This window comes from Mytilus californianus, unplaced genomic scaffold, assembly GCF_021869535.1.
Source record: "Mytilus californianus isolate M0D057914Y unplaced genomic scaffold, xbMytCali1.0.p SCAF_16, whole genome shotgun sequence".
Taxonomy (NCBI): Eukaryota; Metazoa; Mollusca; class Bivalvia; order Mytilida; family Mytilidae; genus Mytilus; species Mytilus californianus.
Genome location: NW_026262648.1, coordinates 80,203 through 107,363, shown reverse-complemented (window position 1 = coordinate 107,363; position 27,161 = coordinate 80,203). Strand labels below are relative to the sequence as shown.

Below are 27,161 nucleotides of genomic sequence, written 5' to 3'. Positions count from 1 at the left end.
ATAGGCCGAGTTGTGACGAATGGTTCCAGCATATTATCATTGCTTTCCCTCCCCTTACTTATATATTCCCCTACTTGACGCGCTTATTGGATACTGGAAACATATTCTTGCTTAATGGCAGACTCGGTGAGTATGATATTGTTAGTCGGTTAGCATCAACTTTACAAATAAATAATGCCCTTGACTTTTCATGAGATGTGTGACATTATCTGCTGATCTAATAAAGTTGATAATGGAAACGGGAACAGGTCAGGAATAACCACCAATTAGGTGGATTAATTTATACCTCAATTGATGTATAATCCACCAATTGACATATAGTGGTATAGACCAATTGACGTATAATGCAAGATTTTTGTTAAAAAATGCTAGTATGAGATAGGAGCATCATTTTGCAACTTACAACCTATTTATGACCATAATTTATTGAGTCCTCCGAAAGTTTCAGTTTTGTCAAAGCCTGCTGCATCTCTTGAGAATGCATGTGTACAACAATTCTTTTGTTGAAACATCTGTACTATTGACCATGATTGACTTTTAATCATGAAAGTCAAGTATTAACAAAGAGCTCCATTCACCTGTGGAGTTGTACTCATAATCACATGACTGCAGACAGTATTGATGTCCATTGACAGGTGATTAGTGGTAAATTTGCCAATCAAGAATTGACAAGATAACAATGGAAGAAACTGCAAATACAATTATTGATTAAATGCAATATGTTATGTCACTATACTAAACTATGAATGTTTGACATGTTTTCATACAATAATATGGTTTTAAGAAAACAATGCTCCATTTTGGTTGAAAAATTTGCTTTGAAAAACAAAGTATTATATGTCATTTGGTCTATACCATTATATGTCAATTGGTGGATTATACGTCAATTGAGGTATAATCCACCAATTGGTGGTTATTCCTGTCCTGGGGAATGCGTCAAAGAGAGAACAAAGAGCAGAAAACAGCCCAAGGCACAGGAACTTGTTTCTATCCTGTATCCATGGGAAGGAATGGCCCAAGTCCACAATGGGTCTTCAACACAGCGAGAGAATCCTGCACCCAGAGGCTGGCCTCAACTGGCCCATATTAATGTATACCAGTTCAGCAAAAATGGAAGTTACACTAAACTCTGAAACATATAACTGATCCAAAATTTAAAAAAAAAACATACAAGACTATCAAATGCCAGAGGTTCCTGACTTGGGACAGTCTCAAAAATGTGGCAGGTTAAACATGTTTTGTGAGATCTCAAGACTCAATCCTCCCCCTACATCATTACATGTATACCTCTAGCCAACATGGCCAATGTGAAATAACCAAATACACAGAAACATGCACAATAAAATTAAAGTTAAAACATGTTAAAAGAGGTCCAAGTCCGATGTTAGAATAGGTAACAGAAGAAACTACACAAAATGACAATAATCATCATAAATTAACAAAGGTCTACTAGCAGTAGTACTGGACATTGATCGGTCTAAGACTACTATAACAATATAGACCTACATGTATAATCTAATCTACTGGTAATAGGGAAAAGGAAGGTGGGGTGGTTCATATTTGATTTTGGGTACAGATGTAACAGTGGTTTGATTCCGCCAGTGTACTTTATCCGAAGGAAGAAAATCCCCAGTGATTTTTATCCACCAACAAAAATTCACTAGGTTTTTCTATCCGGGTCCAGTGGAAAACATCCACCAGTCATTATAAGGTTCTAAAACGAGTTTTTTTAAAGGGGAAATATATATAAAATGTGGCTTAGTAGTTTTTAGTGTATTTGAAACTTGCATAGTTGATTTATGTAAAAAGTTGAGAGTTTTCATCCAAGGAATGGTCACACTAGTGTTTTTGTACCGGAATGATTGCACTAGTTATTTTATACCGGGATTAATTACACTAGTGCTTTAGATCCATACATTGATGAAGTGATTAATACTCATTTTGACACACGATAACACATTAATGCTTATTTACGAATAAGATTTAAATAATTTTTCTTTGCAAATCTATAAAATCATATGCTTTTAAATTGTCACTAATTGTAATATTTATATTTATTTGATTGCCGAAGTTTTTCTGTGTATTTGCTTTTCGGTCGACTTAGATATAAAATCATATCTTCTATATCAATATCAAAGGATGCTTCTATAATTGAAACTTTATGTAAGAACAAATCTGCTCTTTAAATTTGGTTTATATCAAGTTCAATGTCCTGATCATTGATAAAGAATTTTGAGTTATAAAAATATCCTCCTCCTCATCATCAATATCATTTACTGGATTGACCCAGATTAATTAAACTGGTTCCTTGAAAAGCATTCTAATTTTCACCCACTTGTTTTGTAAACAATAAACCAGTCTAATATAAACAATACAACGATATTTAGATCGACGCTTTCACACTATTTACATCCAATATTCTCTAGTGAAAAACAGTTACCCGGAATAAATACACGGCGGAATGAAAGTACGCTTACACAGATGTGCAGCTGTGATTTTTAAAACACCCCCATTCATATATTGAAGTCTTGTGAAAATCATGACCCTTAAGACATATTCCATGGCAAATTATAATCCATTCATATATTTCTCAGTTATCACACATCAGGGCTCCTAAAACAGTCGTATTGTCCGGACTTGACTGGTAAATTATATAAATGAATTGTTGTGCTGAGCCCGAAATGGACACATCTTTTTGATCGAGTTAAGTCATTTCAATATATATTTGATTGTGTGTCTTTTTATGTCATCACTGGTCATTGTACATGTTGTATGTTGTAATGTTACACCACTGTTTCAGGTTAGTGTGAAGGTTGGCGCCTGTTAAAACGTTTAAACCTGCTGCATTTTTATGCACCTGTCCTAAGTCAGGAGCCTGTTGTTCAGTGGTTGCCGTTTGTTGGTGTGGTTCATAACTGTTTCTCGTTTCTCGTTTTTAATATAGATTAGACCTTTGGTTTTCCTGTTTGAATTGTTTTACACTAGTTGTTTTGGGGCCCTTTATACATGTTATATCTTGCTGTTTGGTGTGAGCCAAGGTTCCGTGTTGAAGGCTGTACTTTGACCTATAATTGTTAACTTTTTATACATTGTGACTTGGATGCAGAGTTGTCTCATTGGCACTCATACCACATCTTCTTATTTATATAACATGGGTTTGCCATTTAACATAATGCAGAAAAATGATTTGAAGTTTATGCGATCTTTTTGACCTAATCTTTTGCCTAAAACAACCACACTTTTCCAGTCATAAAAGTGACATTATGAATTATTGCTATCAAAACAAACCCTACTTTAATACCCTCTCATTATAATCAAGGTTGATTAGTTCCCTGACAGCTGTAATTTACCTCACGGGTAGTTACCTCGTCATATCGAGAAGTGTTTAGTAGAGTGATTTTGTCATAGTTTGGTTAAGATGAACATGGTTGTGTTAAGTTACTTCCCTGAACGATTGCCTCAGTTTTATTCAAACGAGAAAATAAAAAACAAATAAGATGTTTTAATTTGCATTGTTAGTCAAACGATCTACATTGGAATTGTTGTTTCAAGAAACTAACGCAGAATAAGCAAACTATTGAAATTGCTATGGTTTGGTTAAGTTATGACATGGTTCGGTTAAGTGTCTAGAAATTCGTCATGGTTTTGATCAAGTTTGTCATGGTTTAGATCCAAATTAATATATATGTGTTTCAGCTCAATATTGATAGTTTTGTTTAAAAACGCTTGTAATTAAACGAAGTTACACAATTTACCAACTGACTAAGAAGAAAAAAAGCCTTTTAAACCAAAATTAGATGCTATAATTGGCAAAGTGTACATTAAACAATTTAACTGTTCGTGACTTGTCTTTGTATGCAAATCGTACTACTACCAGTGTCTTGTAAAAGAATTAGGAATAAATGAGCACTCATGTAATCCCACATACAAAAACATCATTTGACAAGGATGAGATTTTGGTGATTAATAAGTCCTCAATAGCTTCAATGAACATTACTTTGAGCAACAAATCGGAGGACTTACCTTGTTTGTATTGGATACCTAAGCTTTACAAAATTTCACACAAACAGCCGTACATTGCCAGCTCATCTGCATGTTCGACGAAAGAATTGTCATTAGATTGACAAAGATTCTTTCCGAAATGAAAGAGGGTTTTCAGAAATACCGTGAAACTGTTTACTCTCGTAGTGGTATTAACCATATATGGATTAAAAAAAAACTCTTAAAGAACTTCTGAATAAATGTAAATCTCGATATTTCTCTGAAATTAGTTCTATCAAAACGTTTAATTTTTTCAACCCTGTGTACCGCCATTCCCTATGTGTAAAATCCTCTAAAAGAAATAATTTAAATCTACAATGCTTTTCAACATAAAAATGGTAGCGCACGCTATACATTTGTTACTTGTGGATACCATACGGCATATTTTGTTAATAGTGAACAAAAAAATAAAACATGCTGGAGTTTCTTATTGACAAAATATTTGTTGAATTGGAGGTAGACTTTGTCACCAAATTGTGGGTATTTCTATGGGAGTGAACTGTGCGACAGCGACCTCTTCTTATCTTCATATTAGTCGGGGTTCCTTCAGACATTTGTAAAAAACAAGGAGATCAAAGAAGCCATATCATTTAATTTCACATTCATATATATTGTTCTTTCCATTAACAATCCAGACTTTTCTGATTGAATTCCATTAATATACATGTATCCCCCAGAACTAGAAATTAAAGGAACAACAGACACGGCTTTCTCTACCTCAATTTTTTACTTATACCTCGAATTTGACATGAGCGGTAATCTTAGTACCAGAATCTATGACAAACGAGACGATTTTAATTTTAAAATGATCAGTTTCTCCAACCTCAGTAGCAATATACCAACTTCTCCTGCATGTGGGATATACATTTTCCGACTCATTCAATATTCAAGAGCTTGCAGATGCTACTCAGACTTTGTAAACCGTCACCAGTGTCTGAGCAGAAAGTTGATGAACCTGTGATATGTCAAAGAACATCTCGTCCTTTTACCACAAAAGTTCATCAGAAGACCTTGTGGGTAAATATTCCTTTTCAACTTCACAAATAATAAACGATGGTCTTTAAGGTAGATTCATGGTATACCGCCATCTTGGATTGTACAATCCCAGTACAAAATCGGTCTAGTTATTTGCCTAAATCTGCAAATTTGGATACCATGGATACAGATTTACAATTTATTGGTTAGACTGTTTATTTATGTAAATAAAAATTGGTGATTTATTGTATAACTCAAAATATTTAAACAAATATCAAATATTGTGTTTTTAGAATCAATTTTTTCAAATAACCCATTTCAGGGAAGATAACTCTTTTGGTAAAAAATATATACTGGACTGATAGGGAAATTTTTTATTTTTACTTGTAGCAAGAAAACAAGTTCGGTGACACCATTTTTTCTTTTTATTTTCTTAAAACATATTATAAAACCTATCTTCTCACAATTTATTTCAAAATTCTATCTCATAGATTTTTTTTTATGCACACAAATGTGTTTTTTCATGAACAATCTAACCAAATTTAGGCAATTTTCAACGACTCATAGCTTGGAAAATAGCACGGTGACCCATACTTTTTATTATATTTTTGAAAAAAGCATAGTAAAATCTTCATTTTGGCAAAGTATAAGAAAATTCTATCTCAAGAAATATATACCTATGATCTACCTTAAGTAAAAAGTACTGACGTTGTTTGTCACCTTAATGACGTGTTATGGTACTCTTTTATTTGTCTTTGGAAATTATTACTTTAACTGTTTAGTCTATTTTGGCCCAATCCATTTGACGTTGCTCGGTACTTATACATCCCTTCATTGTGTTATTGTGCTATGGTAAATTTTAGTATCCTTGTCTTTCGTTTTTGCTTATGTGCTTTGTCTATATGCCTTTTTGTTTTTCTTTGTTGAAACATTTGTTTTGTTTTTATAGTGACTAAGATTATAACACAATGTTGCCTGCTGTACCCTTATTTTTTGACATTTTTACATATTATGTCTGTTTGTTAGCTCACCGGGGCCCAATGGGCCCCATGTGAGCTTATGCCATCACTTGGCGTCCGTCGTCGTTGTCGTAAACTATTTCAAAAATCTTTTCCTCTGAAACTACTGGGCCAAATACCTTCAAACTTTAAATAAATGTTCCTTAGGGTATCTAGTTAATAAATTGTATCCAAAGTTTTGATCCATCGACAAACATGGCCGCCATGGCAAAAAATAGAACATAGGGGTCAAATGCAGTTTTTGGCTTATATCTCAAAAACTAAAGCTTTTAGAGCAAATCTGTCAAGGAGTAAAATTGTTCAATTGGTCAAGGTCTATCAGCTCTGAAATTTTCAGATGAATCGAACAACCCATTGTTGGGTTGCTGCCACCGAATTGGTAGTTTTAACAAAATTTTGCAGTTTTTTGTTATTATTTTGAATATTATTATAGATATATATAAACTGTAAGCAGCAATAATGTTCAGCAAAGTAAGATCTACAAAAAAGTTAATATGACCAAAATTGTCAATTGACCCCTTAAGGAGTTATTGCCCTTTAGAGACAATTTTACACAATTTATTCATCAAGTTTGCTAACATTTAAAAATCTTCTCCTCTGAAATACAGGTGAGCGATTCAGGCTCTTGAGAGCCTCTTGTTTTGTTCACACATCGTCGTCATTATAATGGAATTTTATGCGACTGTCATACATGTGAGAGGTTAAGCTGGCTATAAAACCAGGTTTTATCCACAATTTTCTACAGAAAAGAATTCCTGTACCAAGTCAGGAATATGACAGTTGTTATCCATTCGTTTGATGTGTTTCAGTTTTTGATTTTGCCATTTGATTAGAGACTTTCCATTTAGAATTTTCCTGGAAGTACCATATTTTTGTTATTTTGCTTATATAATTTAAATAGTCACTGCTCTTTTAAACTAACTTTTGAGATAATAATTACAAAACCAGAAAGCGCTGCTTCTGTTCCACATAGGATTATTTTCTCCGTATGTCCATGATTGACTCTGTCGATGATATCGTGAGCGGCATCACTTGTAAAATTTGTAAAAACGTCTATTTCAAGTTGCAAAACATATCAGCTTAAGTTAAAAAGTAATTTTTGTTCTACTTTTTTTTCTACTACACTATATATATCTGTTGTTTTATTTTGAACCAGTCTATGATGAATAAAAGGAGATGTGGGGTTATGCGCCCATGCTATAGTATCCCAACTACAAAACTAACCAAACGATATCAAGAGGACACAATAAGTCTTCAACCATCCAGGAAACAAATAGTTAACGCGTGACATAGACAACAGTTAAAACTTATTTGTTTCATAAACTATTAGCAAAATTAAAATAAAAAAAAAATTTAAAAATACACACAAGTTCAGAATTTAAATATATGAAAAATCACAATTCCGAATTAGAATGAAGCCGATTTAATGTACACTTTTATCAGTCAGGGGTGCTACTTAAACAAGTGATTTCATCATCACTTATTTCAGTGATTTGATAAATTCAGTTATCACCTATTTAAGTGATTTTTGTGTTTTCTTTGATCTTCAAATGCTAATTTCATTGATTTTCCATATTTTCACAATCTTTTCTATAATTTTCCTACATATATTAATTATCCCTTTTTCTTTGTATATTAATTTCACCAGTGCGCTTGGGCAGTAAGTTAGTGCGCTAATGCTTTTAAAAGTACCCTTGGGAATTTTTCTGTAATCAAAAATTCATTAACTACTCTTACTATCAGACAAAGATCAACAATATTAGGTAACCTGATTGGTTTTCTTTAGAGTTAGAATGATCTACTTCAAGGTTATGACCTGATCTACAAACTATTCCAGTTTTTGCATATTTTAAAAAAACTGTAAAAGTGTCAGGCTTATCAAGCAAAAGACAATTTCTGCATATACATAGTTGTTTTTTCAATGGAATTGTTGTCTTTTTACCAATAAAAAAATCAAGCTTGTGGGGAAAATATCAAGAAAATGTTATAAACACTTATTAAAGTGATTACATTTTAACTTCTAAAATTACTTGTTTCAGTGATTTTAAAAAGTCTGTGTGAAAATTTTTAATATTTCACAGCCAAAATCACTCGAGGGAGTGATTCTGAAATCACTTGTTTAAGTAGTACCCCTGACTGTTTATCAATTATTATTACGAACGAATAAAAATGATTATGATTTTGTAATATTGTATAATACATTGGTTTTCTCATTTAAATTTTTTTACATATAATTTTGTCGGAACCTTTTATAGCTTGCTAAAAGGTATGGATTTTGTTCATTGTTGAAGGCCGTACGACGACATATAGTTGCTTACATCTTCGTCATTTTGGTCTCAGGTGGATAGTTATCTCATTGGCAATCAGACGGCATGTACTTAATATATATAATACTACATTGAATGTGCGTATATATATGTCCTTTTGTATTCCAAATAAAACGATTTAAAAAAGAGTATTTCAATATATATATAATGTCTGTTTATTTTGATCGTTACTTTTCCTTCATTCACGAATAGAATCACATAACTGAACCATGTCAAACATGAAATAAACCATGACACGAAGGAACCAAACCATGACACCGAATATTCTGTAATCTCAAATTGTGTGCACTAGGGGCTGTTTTTCAGGAAAATTGACGGCAGTTTTATTTCATAACAAAATATGTGATGTAGCAGACAGTAAGCAAACCACTTTTCTTTTTGCATTAGAAACGAATCACAACTTTTAAATTTTGACATACGCAAGCATTATTCTGTGTCAAATTAATAACTATATGATACAAATTTTGGATGTACTAACATATTCGCTATAAATAAAGATACTTACCAGCTTGAATTTGTTGTCATTAGTTCCTTTAACAAACTATTTGAATGTTTATATTTTGACACTGTTTGTCATCAAAAACACTTAACACAACCATGTTCATCTTAACCAAACTATGACAAAATCAATGTACTAGACTCTTCTCGATATGACGAGGTTACTACCCGTGTACCTGTTCAGGCAGCAAGTAATCTATTTTGTACAATTAGCATGATTAGCATGATTAGTCACCATTGATCAGTCTATTAAAAGTTTTTCTAAAAAAATTTCAGCGGTTTGCATCCAATTAATTTTGTTAAAAAGATTTGCATTTATTTTATCAGAATAGGTATTTAAATATGATTTGGTGAAAAATTAAATAAATTTAATATGTTTAAGTTATAAAAGTCAGAACCACATTGTTATACCTTAAGTTCTCTAGTGCATGTTGTGTGCAGTTGTGAGATTTGATTTTGTCCAAATTTTAAAAAAATGCTAAAGTTATCAATGATACTAAATCTAACATTAATTTCGTGTATTTTCCTGAAGAAAGAATGCTAAAAGAGCTTCTCAAACTCAATCGTGCTTTGTAAACATACACAGATTTTACATATCCGTCTGTGGTCCGTGTTTTACATGTACCATTGTCAACATCCAGCATTAGGATGAACTTTCTTTAAAATGAAGTGAAGTTGTTGGCAGCATAATTTTGCTCAAATAAAAGAGTCTGAGGCAATACAGTGAGTACTCTGATTCTGCACAATTTGGAATGATGAATTGTCAATCTTTAAACAGATAATTATAAATTGTCATAACATAGAATTTGTATCGATGTCAAAAGTCAAGTTTTATATAGTTTTTGTGTCAATCATTATTTATATGATGCCCAACTGATTACCATGGTTGCTTTTTGTTACTAAGCATTAAGGGATTAAAATAGGGATAAGATATGTCTGGCTGGCTCAAATATATTTTGGAAGCCCTGTCACATACATGTATATATATATACATTTGTATATCATGTATATACACATGATATATATACATTTTTTTTGCATTTCAATTTGATTTTAAGCATTATGACAGCATTTTTACAAGAATCTAGTTGAAGATGAAAATAACTGATCCATTGACATTTTACTTTACTTCCAGCAGTAGGTCTGTGTATACCTTCAAATAGGTAGAGACTCCCCCTTAAGCTTGTAAATATGACAGTTTAAATGCACATTTGAGTCAATTCCCTCTCATCATGTTTGTATACCTGTTAACCTCTAAAAGTGAAAATAAAGGTCATGAAAAAAATCTAAGATCCAGTCTGCACCATTAGGGGCTAGGATGAAATTTGAAAAAAAAGACAGGACAGGAGTTTTGAGTAAAAAAAAAGGCAGGATGACAATTTATGTAAAAAAAGTCAGGATAAACTAATAAAAAAAAAGGCAGGACCGAATAGAGTGAAAAATAAAAAGGCAGGACAGAGATTACAACTAAAAAAAAATGTAGGATAAAATTTGTCATCCTAGCCCCCCCCCCCCCCCCCCCCCCCCCATAAAAACCAAATGGTAGCTCCCTAACACGTACAACATTTTTCAGGCTTAACCAAATTTGCATATAATTTCTGTAGTCATTGAAGATATATTTTAAAACAGAAAATATATGTACAACATTATTTCAAACTACATTAAATTGTTATATTCAGAACAAATTGGCTGTCTTTTTACCTCAGAGCTTTCTGCTTTCAGATTTTATTTTGTTGTCTTGTTTTATTACATATGGGTCATTTTAAAAAAATTCAAGTCGACTTTTGAAAATACAGTATTTGATAAAATGCACTTTTTAAAACCATTATCTTTTTGGGCAAATTAAAACATAAAATACTTTCATCAACATCATATTACAAAATACAATCTTAAAAGATGTCATATATGTACAACCCCTAACAGGAGGGATTGTGCCTGATATTCATATGATGAAGACATAATCTTTCAATCAGTTTAATTGAGGTCTGGAGCTGGCATATCAGTAACTGCTAGTAGTCTGTTGTTATTTATGTATTATTGTCATTTTGTTTATATTCTTTTGTTTCCTATTCTGACATCGGACTCGGACTTCTCTTAAACTGAGTTTTACTGTGCATACTGTTCTGCGTTAGTTTTTTATACATTGGCTAGAGGTATAGGGGGAGGGTTGAGATCTCAAAAAACATGTTTAACCCCGCCGCATTTTTGCGCCTGTCACAAGTCAGGAGCCTCTGGCCTTTGTAAGTCTTGTATCATTTTTAATTTTAGTTTCTCATGTTTCTTGTGTATAATTTGGAGTTTAATATGATGTCCATTATCACTGAACTAGTATACATATTTGTTTAGGGGCCAGCTGAAGGACGCCTCCGGGTGCGGGAGTTTTTCGCTGCATTGAAGACCCATTGGTGGCCTTTGGCTGTTGTCTGCTCTATGGTCGGGTTGTTGTCTCTTTGATACATTCCCCATTTCCATTCTCAATTTTACAAGTAAAAATGTTTGTATTTTAAACATTTTTATGCTCCTTGAAAAAATTCAGGAGCATATAGTTATCGCTTAATCCGTCTGTCTGTCCATCGTCTGTTCGCCTGGTGTTCAAAATAAATGGTTTCCGGATGATAATTTGAATATCCCTTCCTTGATTAAAATGAAACTTAAAAAGATGAAAGATCTAGGGAAGAAGAAGAACATATTGATTTTGGGGTCAATAGGTCAAAGGTCAAGGTCACAGATACTTGAAGTAGAAAAATTTCAGTACAGACCATTTGAGTTCTGGGGGGCCTGGTTTTTTTGGAAAAAATGATATGGCCTCCATTTTAATAAAACATGTAAAACCTTTTTTATTTGGGGGTTAGAAAATAATCTGGCCTCCATTTTGAATTTTGCTTTTGAATGACAGAAAAAAAATTCTTGCTTCAAGTTTGCATTGTAACAAAAAAAAAGGCTTGATATAAAATGTTTGCATTCGTAAATGTTATGTTACATTTTCAGGTTTCCCAACAATAACTTGAGTATCATGAGTATAAGTCTATAAAATTGTACCACAAGGTTCCATACCAAAAAAGGACGGTTGGGATTGAATTTTGGGGTTGTGGCCCAAACCATTTAGGGACACAAAAAAAACCAGAAAGAGACAAAAAAACTAGGAATTTCTGCATGTTCTGGTTTCCTCACAATAATTTGAGTATAAGTCTGTGGATCTCTATATAGCTATGTACCACAAGGTTCCATATCATAAAAGGAAGGTTGGGATTGATTTTGGGGGGTTACATGTATGACCCTAACCGTTAAGGAAAAAGGGGCCAAAAACAATACTTTTGTAATACTTTGTATAAATTGCCTATTTCTTGACCAATTTTAATGGGGTAACGTTTAATTCAAAGTCTTGAATTCCTAGAGTTCATTAATATGCAGAATCTAACTGTGTATTTAGATTTTGGATTTTGGGCCCTGTTTTTGATTTGTTCCATATTCATGATATTAAGTTCCATAGGGTCCAAAATTCAACTTTGTTTGATTTCACCAAAAATAAAATCATTGGTGTCCTTTTTACAGCTGTGTATTATAATGGTCTAAAGGTGTGTATACTTTTGTGAAAATTTGATTTTCCGTTCCTGAAATATGGAACTTTAAAACTCGAAAGAAGGGGTGTGTTTTCCACAGGTCACGTCTCATCTTAAAATATGACTTATCAAAATTGCTTCAAACTTTACACTTGTAAGTGTTTGTTATGATGGTCGCAAGGTCTGTATACTTTAAAGTGAATATCCGAGACATAGGGATTGCTTTTCTGGAGACGACTTGAGCGGTCATGGCAGTGATGTCAACAATTGTTGAGGCCCTGTCCCCTAAGTCATGGTCCAGTGACTTTAAATTAACAAGCAATTTTCAATGTTAAGTTTTCTGTTTCAGTTAGTTTGATTGGAAGTACTTGTGATAGATCAATGATGTTTTGTATGAAGTTGCATTACTATCACTACATATCAGTTTGACCGTCACTTTGACAACTATTTTGAGGCTCTGGCCCCTAGGACATGGTCCAGTGACTTTGAATTAATAAGCATTTTTCAATTTAAAGTTTTCTGCTTGAGTTCGTTGATACTTAGGATCTACTTGTGATAGGTCAATAATATTTTGTACGAAGTTGCATTACTATCATGACTATCAGTACATCTCAGTTTGTTGACCATTTCTAGGCCATGCCTACAAGATCATGGTCCAGCTACTTTGAATTAATAAGCGATGTTGCTGTCCTTCAGATTGTCTTTTTCTGAATTTTATGCAGACAGGCGAGATATATCTCTGTGTCAACATTGTGTCAGAGTTAATGATCTTTTCTTTAATAAACAGGTTTTTTGTCACCCCATACATGTATCTCAAAAATACCTAATCTGAATTGCTTCAAACTTTATACAGCTGTTTATTATAATGGTTTCAAGGTCTGTATTATGTATATATACTTTTTGGTGAAAAAGCAATTTTTTGTTCAACTCAAGAGTTATGAGTTTTCCTCTAAAAAGGGAGGTTGTTTTTTACATGTCGCACCATATCTTGAGAATACCTTAAGTAGTGGAATTGCTGCAAACTTTACAAGTTGTTAGTTATGATTATCTCAAGGTCTGTATGATTTTTGATGAACATCCATTTTTTGGTTCACAAGTTGTTAGTTTTGATGATTTCAAGATCTTTTTAGTTTTGATGATTTCAAGATCTGTCTTAGCCCCCTTTGAAGGCTTTTGTTTTGTAAACTGTGGAAACCAATGGTTTATGGTCTATCATTTTGATCAGTTTCAACCCTAATACATTTGTGTAATACATAATGACTGTAAATGTATTGGTGAAATCTGGTACACGAAAAAACAACTGCATACATTTCTTATATACATGTAGTTAAAGATTTTGAAGCTGCCGGTTTGTCATCTTGCAGTGATACGTATACAGGGCATAGACCGTATATGGATGCGCCAACTTATAAAATTAAGTCTTTGGTTGGGTCATTTTAAGATATAGAATCGGACCAGTGTCATATGGTATTTTGAACCCCCTGAAAAGTGACCCTGGGTCAAAATACCATATAGAAAATTGACCCCGGGGTCATTATACCGCATTTTTCCCATATAAATGTTACTTTAAACCCCACCATGGAAAATTGAACCCCCCTGTTTTAGGTAAAAAGTATTGCAGATTATCTAATGTAAAATATGATTTTTTTTTTTAAATTGGAGTTGTATAGGGAGGAGGGGGTTCAATATACTAATTATGGTACAATGATGATATTCGACAAGTTAGAAGAAACAGAGATCATTTCAAAAAGATTAATGATTAATGATATGGAAAACTACAAAACCTACAGAAATTTGACCTCATCAAAAATAAGGTCATCTAAAAGAGCATACTTTGAAAATGCAACTGATCGCAACTGCAAACAGATACATGAGATATGGAAACACCTCAAAGAACTAAATCACTTGGGCAAAAATAATATCACCAGTCTTAAAACAGATTGATTACACTGAACATTACGAATTCGACAGATATTGTTGATCATCTTAATGATCTCTTTAGTTCTATAGTTCATAGATTAGAGCCTAATCCCAAAACTACTTTCTCTTCATGCCATCAGATAGTTTGGCATCGTTTGCGAAAAGCAGGATAAGCGAAAATGTCTCTTTTTCCCTGTATTCTGTTTCAATATCTGAAGTAGTCCATGAACTTGTTAAACTAGATGTAAACAAGTCAACAGGGCTTGATGAAGTTGGACGGCATATCCTTAAACTACATGTATCTTCACCAATTGTATCTGAGTCACTTGCACATATTGTTAACTTAAGTCTCTGTACAAGTATTTTTCCTGATAAGCTAAAGGAAGCTAGGGTTATATCTCTCCACAAGGGTGGTGATGCAACTGATACGAATAATTATAGATCAATATCTATACTCCCAACCGTTTCCAAATTTTGGAAAAATTGGTAATTGAGCAACTATTTCTTAAATTTTCGTATATGCATATTTCGTAAATTTAAAGCTTCTTTTAAGGCAGCAATCGGGCTTTAGATCTGGACATTCATGTAACACTGCTCTCCTTAAATTAATTGATGCATGGCTAAGCAAAATGGATAAAGGGAATTTAACTTGTGCTCTTTTTCTAGATTTTAGAAAAGCTTTTGATATTGTTAATTATCATATTTTACTGAGCAAATTGCAAATGTATCACTGTGATGATCATGCTATTGATTGGTTTAAATCTTATTTATCAGGAATATTTCAAAAGGTAATGATCATGCTATTGATTGGTTTAAATCTTATTTATCAGGAATATTTCAAAAGGTAATGATCAATGATATTGAATCTCATTTCAGAGAAGTTCAGTCCGGAGTTCCACAGGGTTCCATACTAGGACCTTTACTTTTTATAATATTTATCAATGATTTATCCTTGTGCTTTAAAATGTTTCTTCTGAACTTTATGCTGATGATACAACATTATATAAGTCATCTCCATCATTAACAAATTTAAATGCATTTATGTATGTAGATTTTTGTAATGTTATGAATTGGTGTAATGATAATGATATGATATTAAATAGAAATAAGACTAACATGACTAAGGTCATGCTAATTCATTCTAATAGAAAAAATGTTTTTGAAACAGAATTAAGTATCAAATTTGAAGATGAACATATAATAGACGTCATTCATAATCAAAAACTGCTAGGAATCCATATTGACATCGCTTTCATGGGAAAATCAAATTGAAAAACTTTGTGCAGTAATTGTAAGCAGACTGCATCTTATGGGCCGACGAAAAGCGTATCTTCCAGTAATAAATATTTTATGATAGTGATGGTTTATAAGTGTATGAATAATCTAGCACCTGAATATTTCATGTATTTATCTGAACTATTTTCAAGTTGTTCAGTTGTTAATGAATACACATTAAGATCATCTTCCCAAAATAATATATTTGTTCAACGATATGAAACTAATTATATGGTAAAAGAACATTTATGTATTCTGGAACCTTGTTGTGGAATTCCTTGCCTTGACTTTGAAAGAAAGTAAAAGTATAAATACTTTTAAAACAAAATGTCAAGCTTATCTCTTGAAAATACAAGAAGTCTGAACTTCTCGCAGTTTAAGCATGTTTAATCTAACAATTTTACTACGAATGTACTTTTTATTTAAGTAAATTGTAATTGTTTACCTGTACTATATATGTATATATATGCTCTTGTATGCAGTATAGTATGTTTTTGCTTTATTACCCTTTTTAGCTCACCTGGCCCGAAGGGCCAAGTGAGCTTTTCTCATCACTTGGCGTCCGTCGTCCGTCGTCGTCCGTCGTCGGCGTTAATTTTTTACATTTTGAGCTTCTTCTAGAGAACCACTGAATGGAATGAAACCAAACATGGCATGAATGTTCCTTATGAGGTGCTGACCAAGTGTTGTTACTTTGTAGCCGATCCATCATCCAAGATGGCCGCCAGCGGGGGACTTAGTTTAACATAGGACCCTATGGGAAATGCATACAAGTGACTTCTTTTAGAGAACCACTGAATGGAATAAAACCAAACATGGCATGAATGTTCCTTATGAGGTTCTGACGAAGTGTTGTTACTCTGTAGCCGATCCATCATCCAAGATGGCCGCCAGCGGGGGACTTAGTTTAACATAGGACCCTATGGGAAATGCATACAAATGACTTCTTTTAGAGAACCACTGAATGGAATAAAACCAAACATGGCATGAATGTTCCTTATGAGGTGCTGACCATGTGTTGTTACTTTGTAGCCGATCCATCATCCAAGATGGCCGCCATCCGGGAACTTAGTTTAACATAGGACCCTATGGGAAATACATACAAATGTCTTCTTTTAGAGAACCACTGAATGGAATGAAACCAAACATGGCATGAATGTTCCTTATGAGGTGCTGACCAAGTGTTGTTACTTTGTAGCCGATCCATCATCCAAGATGTCCGCCAGCGGGGGACTTAGTTTAACATAGGACCCTATGGGAAATACATAAAAATGTCTTCTTTTAGAGAACCACTGAATGGAATGGAACCAAATATGGCATGAATATTCCATATGAGATGCTGACCAAGTGTTGTTACTTTGCAGTCGGTCCATCATCCAAGATGGCCGCCAGCAGGGGACTTAGTTTAACATAGGACCCTATGGGAAATACATACAAATGTCTTCTTTTAGAGAACCACTGAATGGAATGAAACCAAACATGGCATGAATGTTCCTTATGAGGTTCTGACCAAGTGTTGTTACTTTGTAGCCGATCCATCATCCAAGATGGCCGCCAGCGGGGGACTTAGTTTAACATAGGACCCTATGGGAAATACATACAAATGTCTTCTTTTAGTGAACCACTGAATGGAATGAAACCAAACATGGCATGAATCTTCCTTATGAGATGCTGACCAAGTGTTGTTACTTTGTAGCCGATCCATCATCCAAGATGGCCCCCAGCGGGGGACTTAGTTTTACATAGGACCCTTTGGGAAATACATAAAAATGTCTTCTTTTAGAGAACCAATAAATGGAATGGAACCAAACATGGCATGAATGTTCCTTATGAGATGTTGACCAAGTGTTGTTACTTTGCAGCCGATCCATCATCCAAGATGGCCGACAGCGGGGGACTTAGTTTAACATAGGACCCTATGGGAAATACATACAATTGTCTTCTTTTAGAGAACCACTGAATGGAATTGAACCAAACATGGCATGAATGTTCCTTATGAGTTGCTGACCAAGTGTTGTTACTTTGCAGTCGATCCATCATCCAAGATGGCCGCTAGGGGGGGGGGCTTAGTTTAACATAGGACCCTATGGGAAATACATACAAATGTCTTCTTTCAGAGTACCACTGAATGGAATGAAACCAAACATGGCATGAATGTTCCTTATGAAGTGCTGACCAAGTGTTGCTACTTTGTTGCCGATTTACTGTTCAAGATGGCCACCAGGATATTTTATTAAATAACGGGACCAATATTAATCAAAATTTGGCCTGAATCATTATTTGGGTATCTGTTATGATTTTTATCTATCTTTACATGATTTCTAAAACCAAAGTAGAGTCAGGTGAGCGACACAGGATCTTGAGAGCCTCTAGTGTTTATGTATTATTATCTTTAAAAATTGTGTATTCTTATATGTAGATTAGAAGGCCATGGGGATTAACTGTTTTGTTAACTGTGTAACCTTCTGAAAATAAAGAATTTATTAGGGCCCGGCCAAATGGCGGATGACCTATAGTGATAGTCTGTCTGTCCGTCCGTAACAAATTATGTCCACTCTTTATCTAGAGAACCGTTATGATTTCAAAGTTTATACTTGATATGTATGTTAACCAACACCAGAGGGTGTGTCATAATGTATGTACAACTTCCTAGGTCAAAGGTCAAGGTCAAAAACTTTGGTTTTAGTTGACAACACCATGTTCTATGGTAAAGATCGTGTCCGCTCTATATCTTGAGAACCGTTATGATTTCAAAGTTTATACTTGACATGTATATAAACCAACACCAGAGGGTGTGTCATAATTTATGTACAACTTCCTAGGTCAAAGGTCAAGGTAAAAAACTTTGGTTTCAGTTGACAACCCCATGTCCAATGATAAAGATACAAAATTTTACCACACATTATTCACAGTGGGGCCCACAGAGATGGCTCCCATCTCAATGATATCTAGTAATTATTATTATTATTATACCATGGCAGGGGGTCAAAATACCATTGCTTAGTAAAATTTTCCAAACATCTTTTCCAGCATGTTAAATACATACCAAATACTTATTGGAGTATTATTACTATGTACAGGAAATAGAATAGCTAGAATTTTTGAAATTGGAGGTGTAAGGGGAAGGGGTCAATATACCATGGCAGGGGGGTCAAAATACCATGGCTAAGTAAAATTTTCAAAACATCTTTTCCAACATGTTAAATACATTCCACCTACTTATTGGAGTATTATTACTATGTAAAAGAGTTAGAATAGCTACGATTTTTGAAATTGGAGGTGTAAGGGGGGAGGGGTCAATATACCATGGCAGGCTTATTACATTTGCACACATTTGGGGATTAAAAGTTTTTAAGTTTGCGCACAGCTTTTGTTTACATAAATTTGCGCGCATTCATTTTGCAGGTAACACAGGTAAAAATAAAGATTATTCATTGTAAATATTACTATAGTTCTTATGAATTTTGAACATTTTTGTAAATTTGAATGATATATATTTTTCATATTGAATTCTAAAAAAAAATTTAAAGTGATTGTGAGAAATCTCATAATTGCACTACAACAAACAATTTTATTCAGCACATAAATGTGTTTTTGTGTTTTGTGTTTACTTGAAGCTTTGTTTTGTTTTACATTTTTACCTGACTGTATATTTCCAGGACCAAGTGGTTGTGCATAATAAAAGGGACTTAACCTGCTGGAAAATAATAGTTAGATAAATGAATAAGTATTATCTACCTGTAGTTACCCCCTGAGTTTACCTGTAAAAAAATGCGTGCAAATGTAATCTAAATCTGCGCGCAAACATTATGGTAATGGGCGAAAAATGTAATGCATTTCAACTACTTATTGGAGTATTATTACTTTGTAAAGGAATTGGAATAGCTAGAATTTTTTAAATTGGAGGTGTATAGGAGGGGTTCAACATGTTCAATATACCATGGCAGGGGTGTCAAAATACCATGGCTAAGTAAAATTTTCCAAACGTCTTTTCCAGCATGTTAAATACATACCAACTATTTATTGGAGTATTATTACTGTCAAGGAGTTAAAATAGCTTGAATTTTTTAAATTGGAGGTGTAGAAGGGGGGGGGGGGGGGTCAATATACCAAGGCAGGGGGGTCAAAATACCATGGCTAAGTAAAATTTTCCAAACACCTTTTCCAGCATGTTAAATACATATCAACTACTTATTGGAGTATAATAACTTTGTAAAGGAATTAAAATACCTAGAATTTTTGAAATTGGAGGTGTAAGGGGGGGGGGGGGGGGTCAATATACAATGATAGGGGGTCAAAATACCATGGCTAGGTAAAATTTTCCAAACATCTTTTCCAATATGTTAAGTACATTCCACCTACTTATTGGAGTATAAATTCTTTGTAAAGGAGTTAGAATAGCTATAATTTTTGAAATTGGAGGTGTATAGTAGGTGTTCAATATACCATGGCAGGGGGTCAAAATACCATGACTAGGTAAAATTTTCCAGCATGTTGAATACATTTCAATTACTTATTCAAGTATTATTACTTTGTTAAGGAATTGATTGGAATAGCTAGAATTTTTGAAATTGGAGGTGTATAGGGGGGGTTCTGTATACCATGCATATGGCAGGGGTGTCAAAATACCATGGCTAAGTGAAATTTTCGAAACATCTTTTCCAACATGTTAAATACATACCAACTACTTATTGGAGTATTATTACTATGTAAAGGAGTTAAAATAGCTTGATTTTTTTTTAAATTGGAGGTGTATAGGAGGGGGTTCAATGTACCATAAAATGGGGGGGGGGGGGATGTCAAAATACCATAGCTAAGTAAAATTTTTGAAATTTCTTTTACAACATGTTTTATATATACCATATACTTATGACAGTATTAAAACTTATTATAATATTATATATATATAAATAATTTAATTTTGGATGTAACGCGTCTTCTGATTGGCTGATGTTGTTTTGTTTATCAGCTCATAGACATAATTTTGTCATGTGACCGTGACGTCATCAACGTTTTTTAATGGTTTACTCCGGTTTAAAATGGAATTTGGAATTAAATTATAAGAAATGACTGTAATATTTTTTCTGTCTATTCGAAATAACATAATTTTACTTAGCCATGGTATTTTGACCCCCTGCCATGGTATATTGAACCCCCTACTATAAACATCAAATTTCAAAAATTATAGATATTCTAACTCTTTTACATAGTAATAATACTCCAATAAGTAGTTGGTATGTATTTAACATGTTGGAAAAGATGTTTGGAAAATTTTACTTGGCCATGGTATTTTGACCACTCTGCCATGGTATATTGACCCCCTACCCTCATACACCTCCAATTTCAAAAATTCTAGCTATTCTAACTCCTTCCATGGTATTTTGACCCCCCTGCAATGGAATATTGATGCATGAATCCTCTACTATAGACATAAAATTTCAAAAATCATATCTGTTCTAACTCCTTTAGGCTTTACATAGTTATAATGCTGTAACTAGTCATGCTAGTATTTGGTATATATGAAACATGTTGGAAAAGATTTTTTTAACATTTTTTTTTTAGCCATGGTATTTTGACCCCCCTACCATCATGACCATGGTAAATGAAACCCACTTGTCTAAACACCTCCAATTTCAAAAATCAAATTATTTCAAAGTTTTTATAATAATATATGCATGATATGGTACATATAAAACATAATGTAAAGATTTTTTTACTATTTAACTATTTGACATGGTAATTTTACCCCCTACCCCTATTTTACCATGGAAAATATAACTACCTTTATATGTTAGGTTTTCAAATAATCAAATCATGCAAGCTACATGGTCTATTTATAATGCTTCAATAAGTATTTTGAATGAAATTTTGTTGGTAAAGACTTCAGAGCACTTATACCAAGCCATGGTATTTTTTTTACCTACCATGGAATATTGACCTCCCCTAATTGTATGTCTGATTTTCAATCCACAATAAGCTTCAAAATATTGTATAATGGTCTAATAATTATCTAGAATGAAAAAAAAACAGGGGGTTTCAATTTACCATGGGGGTCATTATTCCATACGGGGGGGGGGGTCAATTTACCAAAGCGGTATTTTGACCCCGGGGTCAATTTTCGATGGGGTTCAAAATACCATATGACAACGTCTGACCTCGTCAAAATCTCCTTGACATTTTTAAATGCATAAATATTTACTTTTGTTACTTTTTGTGTTTCAGGTTCCCAGCACTTCATTTGAATCAAGTGTCCTTCTACATGTAAAGGATGACGAAGAAGCAAAGATTTTTGCAAGGAGAACAGATTTTCTATCAGGAAGATACTTCTTAAAAACTAAATTTCATGAAACATTTCTTACACACATTCAAGCTTGCATACTGGGCATGACAAATTGGAATTATGTGAGTGGAATTCAAGGGTTAGGCAAGACGTCATCTGTGCTATACTATGTTTTGGAATGTAGGAAAAATGGTAATGATGGAATTCATTATTTTGATTTAGAAAAGATAATTTCCAAGGATAAAAAGTTGAAAACTTTTAGTGAATTTTCTGAGAAGTTTGATGATGGTCATTGTGTTATTGTTGATCATGTGACTATGCACAATTCTCATTACCTTGACAAAATAAAGGAGATCACCAGCGAGAAAGAAATTAACTTCATATTAATTGAGACAGGTTTTACAGCATGTGCACATTATTTACTTGACTTTGGGAAAGATTTACAGTTGAATGAGGACTCCTTCTTGAGAATCTGGAAAGGATCCTTGCAGTCACTAGGTTATCATAACTCTAGTCTTACAGCTATTGGAAATGAAATTTATGCTTTATTTTCAGAAAGATTCATTGTGACCCCAAAATTGCTTCATTCGGTGCTAGATTATTTCATGAAAAGGTCTGGTCTAACTGTTGCTGAAGTTTTGAGACAGTACACATTAGACAGGCAAAATGAAATTGCAAGCTTTAAAGGATGTCAGCCAGACAGTAGTAAAGAATATGAAAAGTTCCAACTCCATACAACAATTTTACTGGAATATATTCCAGATAGAGGAGAATGTATTTTTACCGAAGATGAGGCAATTTTTTTAAAAGTGGCTGTGAACATATTTGAAATGAAAAAATGCAGAGTCACCAGAAATGATTTAGAAACTAATTTGGAAGTCTTACGACTTGATCTCAATGAAGGGGATTTCTATATTAAGGTCAGGCATCTTGTCCCTTATCTAGCAAATGAATGGTGCAGAAGACTTCCTTTTCATTTGGAAGATATGCTGGAAGAAGTAGCCAGTGATGAAATCTTTGCAATTATGTTTCAGAATGGAGGCGCAAGAAAAGAGTTTAAAAAACTCCTAATAGAAACTCAGCAGAAAGTAGGGCTTGTCATCTTACCTGAAGTTGAAGTGTCTGAAACCGTTTATTTTAAATCTGATATCCAACACAATATTTCTCAAACAAATGGATTAAAATTTGTGGTTATGCCATCTCAAAATTTTAGGACTCCTGATAAATCCTTGGATTCTTACCAAAATGATTTACCTGAAAATTTTAAAGGTCATCTAAGAAATGTTGCATTGTTTGGTGTATATCTGAAACAACAGATTGCATCAAGAGGTGACTTTGTTGCTTTTCCGCAATCACAAAATTTCATGGGATTTGATTACTTTGTGCATCAGCAAATTGAAACTGAAGAAAACTGTCCTCCCCAGAAAAAGGCAAAGACTAAAAAAAACTCAGTGTTGTACCTTATTCAAGTGGCAACTGGTTGTTCTCATAGAGGGGATACTATGGGAAAAGCTCTGGATGTGATGAAAAAGATATTTTCTGATGAGGATGTTACCTTACATGCTGTTGTTATCATTGCCAGAGATGACGATAAACCATACACTTTGAACAGGTGCAGTTTCAAAAATCTATCAGTTATTAACTTGTATATGAAAAATTCTGATGGCATACAGAATATACTACAAATGAGCAGGCTCCTGTATAGATTTTATACTCATTTGATTGAAAACAAACTGGATGCAGCCCATTTCTGTAGATAGAACCCTGTGATGGAGAAGATTCCTAATACCTCCTGTATGAATTTTCAACCGAATTTCCAAAGAAAAAATTTGGTTAATTATGGATATTGGAGTTGTATGGCGAACAGGCTGGTGGGCTTGTAACTCCAGTTGTTTCTGTGTGAAAACATGAACTATTCAATCAAAGCTTTTTAAAATTTAATATGTTGTTACTGTCAGATGATAAAATGGAGGTCAAGTTCGATGTTGACAATTTAAATTTTCACAGTATAGAAGTTATGTTCCTTGAAAGATTGAAAAATGGCACAACACAAATAAATGTTAAAAATTCTGGATTACTTTCATTCTGACAGCTCTTGTATCCACATTTGATTGAGAACAAAATAAGAATGCAATCCATTTCCTGAGATACATGTAGACCCCAAGGAGTTGTTCTTTATTTACTGTTCGGGCTTGATTTTAAATAGCATTTTTTATCTCAATATAATTCTTTGCATACTGTAGTACATACATTTGACATTTACATGATTAATCATTTTTTTTATATGATACATTTTAAGCAATTCTACACTGCACACAAAAGAGTTCTAATTCCATGGTAATTTTGTGCAGTTAGAGTGATCTGCCCTTTGATGTAAAATAGAATAAACTTTAACTGCAATATACAGTGTATGATATGATTTGTAATCAATTCAAATATTCTAAACATTGTGTATAAGACCAAGGTAAAGTAATTGGAAACTTTTTGAGGATGTTTTTTTTTCCAAATAAGCATTTAATTTAAATTTTCTTTGACCAAACCTTTTTTTCAAATTTTAACAATAACATAGTGATCTGTAGTTTAAATATTGTGCGTGGGGTCCTGGCCCAACCCATTTTAGAAAAAAAGGGCCCAAAAGAACCAATCAAGTAGAGTTGACTTGTAGATTACAAAATTGATTTTTTAGGTTCTCTACCCTTTGCTGAGAAAGAGGGGCCCCAGAGGTTCGAAAAACAAAAATTGCTTAAAAGTAATGTGGTACAATCAATTAATATACATGATATATGAAGCATACCATAACAAAGGTATTATTGAATTAAAGATTTCAGAAATGACATTTTTTGGGGACTTTTCTTATGAGAAAAAAGCCCCAAAATTGCCAACAATTCATTGTCTTTAGGTAAAATATAATGGTGTCATATATCTTATCAGTGCTTATTTGCTAAAGTGCAATATTTAGGGTTGGCTGCCTAAAGATGGAATTTGGAAATAATTGGATGAAATTTTTTATATCCTTATAAAAAAGTCGGGTATGCTGTTTTACCTCTGTCTGTCCGTCCATCCATTAGTCCGTCCGTCTGTCCCATGAATATTTTTTATCGCATTTTTCTCAGGTACTACATTACAAGGATTTCTGAAATTTAGTTTCAAGGTTTATATGAGTGAGTAGTACCGTGTGATTTGATTTCAGATTCATCACTCAACAACTTCCTATTTTTACACTATTAAAATTATCCATATTTGGGCAGGGGTATCATCAGTGAGCAGTAGCTCACAGTTTCACTTGTTCATACTGTTTCAGTTTTTTTCTTATCTTCATTATAGAATAAAGAGACAAAATAAATAAATATACATTTCCAAGTGGTGAGAATATTTGAAAATTCAAAATTTAATGTCATTTTAAGGGCTTTTTCCCTCTCAATTTTGTGACAGGATATTACTGTGAAGAATGTATCGGAGCAAAATGCAGTTATATGACTGTTCACATGAGTTAAATGAATCCTTTTTGAAAAATAAATGTGTTTACAGAATATGATAACAAAAAATGTCTTTTTCGTTGATTTTTGCCGCCAAAAAACTAGATGTTGGATGTTACTGTCTGTATTGAGATACAATGGATACGCGTTGATTCTTGAAAAAGAAACTATAAGCCCGGTTAGCAATTGTTTTTTTATGCCCCAACAACGATAGTAGAGGGGCATTATGTTTTTCGGTCTGTGCGTCCGTTCGTTTGATCGTTCGTTCGTCCGTCCGTTCGTCCATCTGTCCCGCTTCAGGTGAAAGTTTTTGATCCAGGTAGTTTTTGATGAAGTTGAAGTCCAATCAACATGATCAACTTCAAACTTAGTACACATGTTCCCTATGATATGATCTTTAAAATTTTAATGCCAAATAAGAGATTTGACCCCAATTTCATGGTCCACTGAACATAGAAAATGATAGTACTAGTGGGGAATCTGTGTACTATGGACACATTCTTGTTTTTTCGTGAATCACGCTTCTCCCATGTGTCTGAGACTAACTTAAACTATTGTGTTGATGCCTTTTCAAAATTAAAGTCTCTTCTTAATTAGGAGGTATTGTAAGTGATTTTAAATAACCATGTTATCATGTTCAATGATGCATTAATAACTCAAAAATCACAATTAATTTGTTACAGAAATACAAATGTAACATAACACATCTGTCTTTAAATTATATTCAAATTATATTCAAAATAAGACATTCAAACTTATTTCTAGGTAAAATGTGAAATTTCCAGCAAGAATTCTAATCTTGGGCAAATCACGAATTTGCGAATAAACATTCGTAAAGATACATGTATGTAGTAAAACAGATTAAATCATATTATATTTATAAAGCAAAAGCGGATAAATTGAATTTAATTATTTTCAAATACATGAAATAGCCAATAATTATTAAGAAAAACCCGAGAAACCCGGCTATTATTACAAAAATATCCACGATACCATTCAAAATAAGAAATACGGAAAAACTAAGGCATAGAGACAGCATAGAGAAAACAGTGATTAGATATAAACAGACAAGGCTCTACTTCTAACTTGACTCTATAACACATTGATCTTAACCTCACGGCTATCAACTTATACTATACGATTGTCTATTATGTATGTATAAAGGTACAAGCCCTGTGTGTCCGTTGTACCTATGTGTATCATACATGTATGTTCATTTATGTATATAAAACAGACATCTAAATTGCAACCCATTGGTAGCTAGATTTATGCCCCTTTATCATGTTTATACATTTTATAAATGTAGAAAAAAATACTGCATTTTTCGTTTCCGTTCTCAAACTTTAGTTTTTCCTCGACCAAATGGTATAAAACTTATACACAATGCTTATTATCATGATTATTATAACACACAGATCAAGTTCGAATTTGGGTGACATCACGTTAACCGTTCTTGAGTTACATGTATGTCTCTTTATTAATGAAAAAATTGCAGAATCTGTGTTTCCGTTCTGTAACTAGTTTTCTAGAACCAAATGTTATGAAACTTATACACAATGCTAATCACCACAAAACACATACTTAGATTGATACCGTTCTCGAGTTGTGCCCTTTATAAATAGAAAAATTCTGAATTTTTCGTTTCCGTTCCCTAACTTAGTCTTTAGTTTGCCTCAACCAAATGTAATGAAACTTATACACAATTGTTATTACCATAAAGTACCGATGAAGTTCAAATTTGGGTGGCGTCACTTTTACCGTATTTGAGTTATGTCACTTTATTAATGGAA

At 33.3% G+C, this 27,161-nt stretch overlaps 1 protein-coding gene across 1 annotated transcript; it reads left to right on the top strand.

Moving 5' to 3' along the window:
• LOC127726024 (uncharacterized) lies at positions 1-24,750 on the top strand. Its single transcript, XM_052233321.1, has 2 exons — positions 1-126; positions 21,838-24,750. The coding sequence occupies exons 1-2, from the start codon at positions 115-117 to the stop codon at positions 23,653-23,655; spliced, it is 1,830 nt and encodes a 609-aa protein (XP_052089281.1). The 5' UTR covers positions 1-114; the 3' UTR covers positions 23,656-24,750.
• The last annotated feature ends 2,411 nt before the right edge of the window (positions 24,751-27,161 follow it).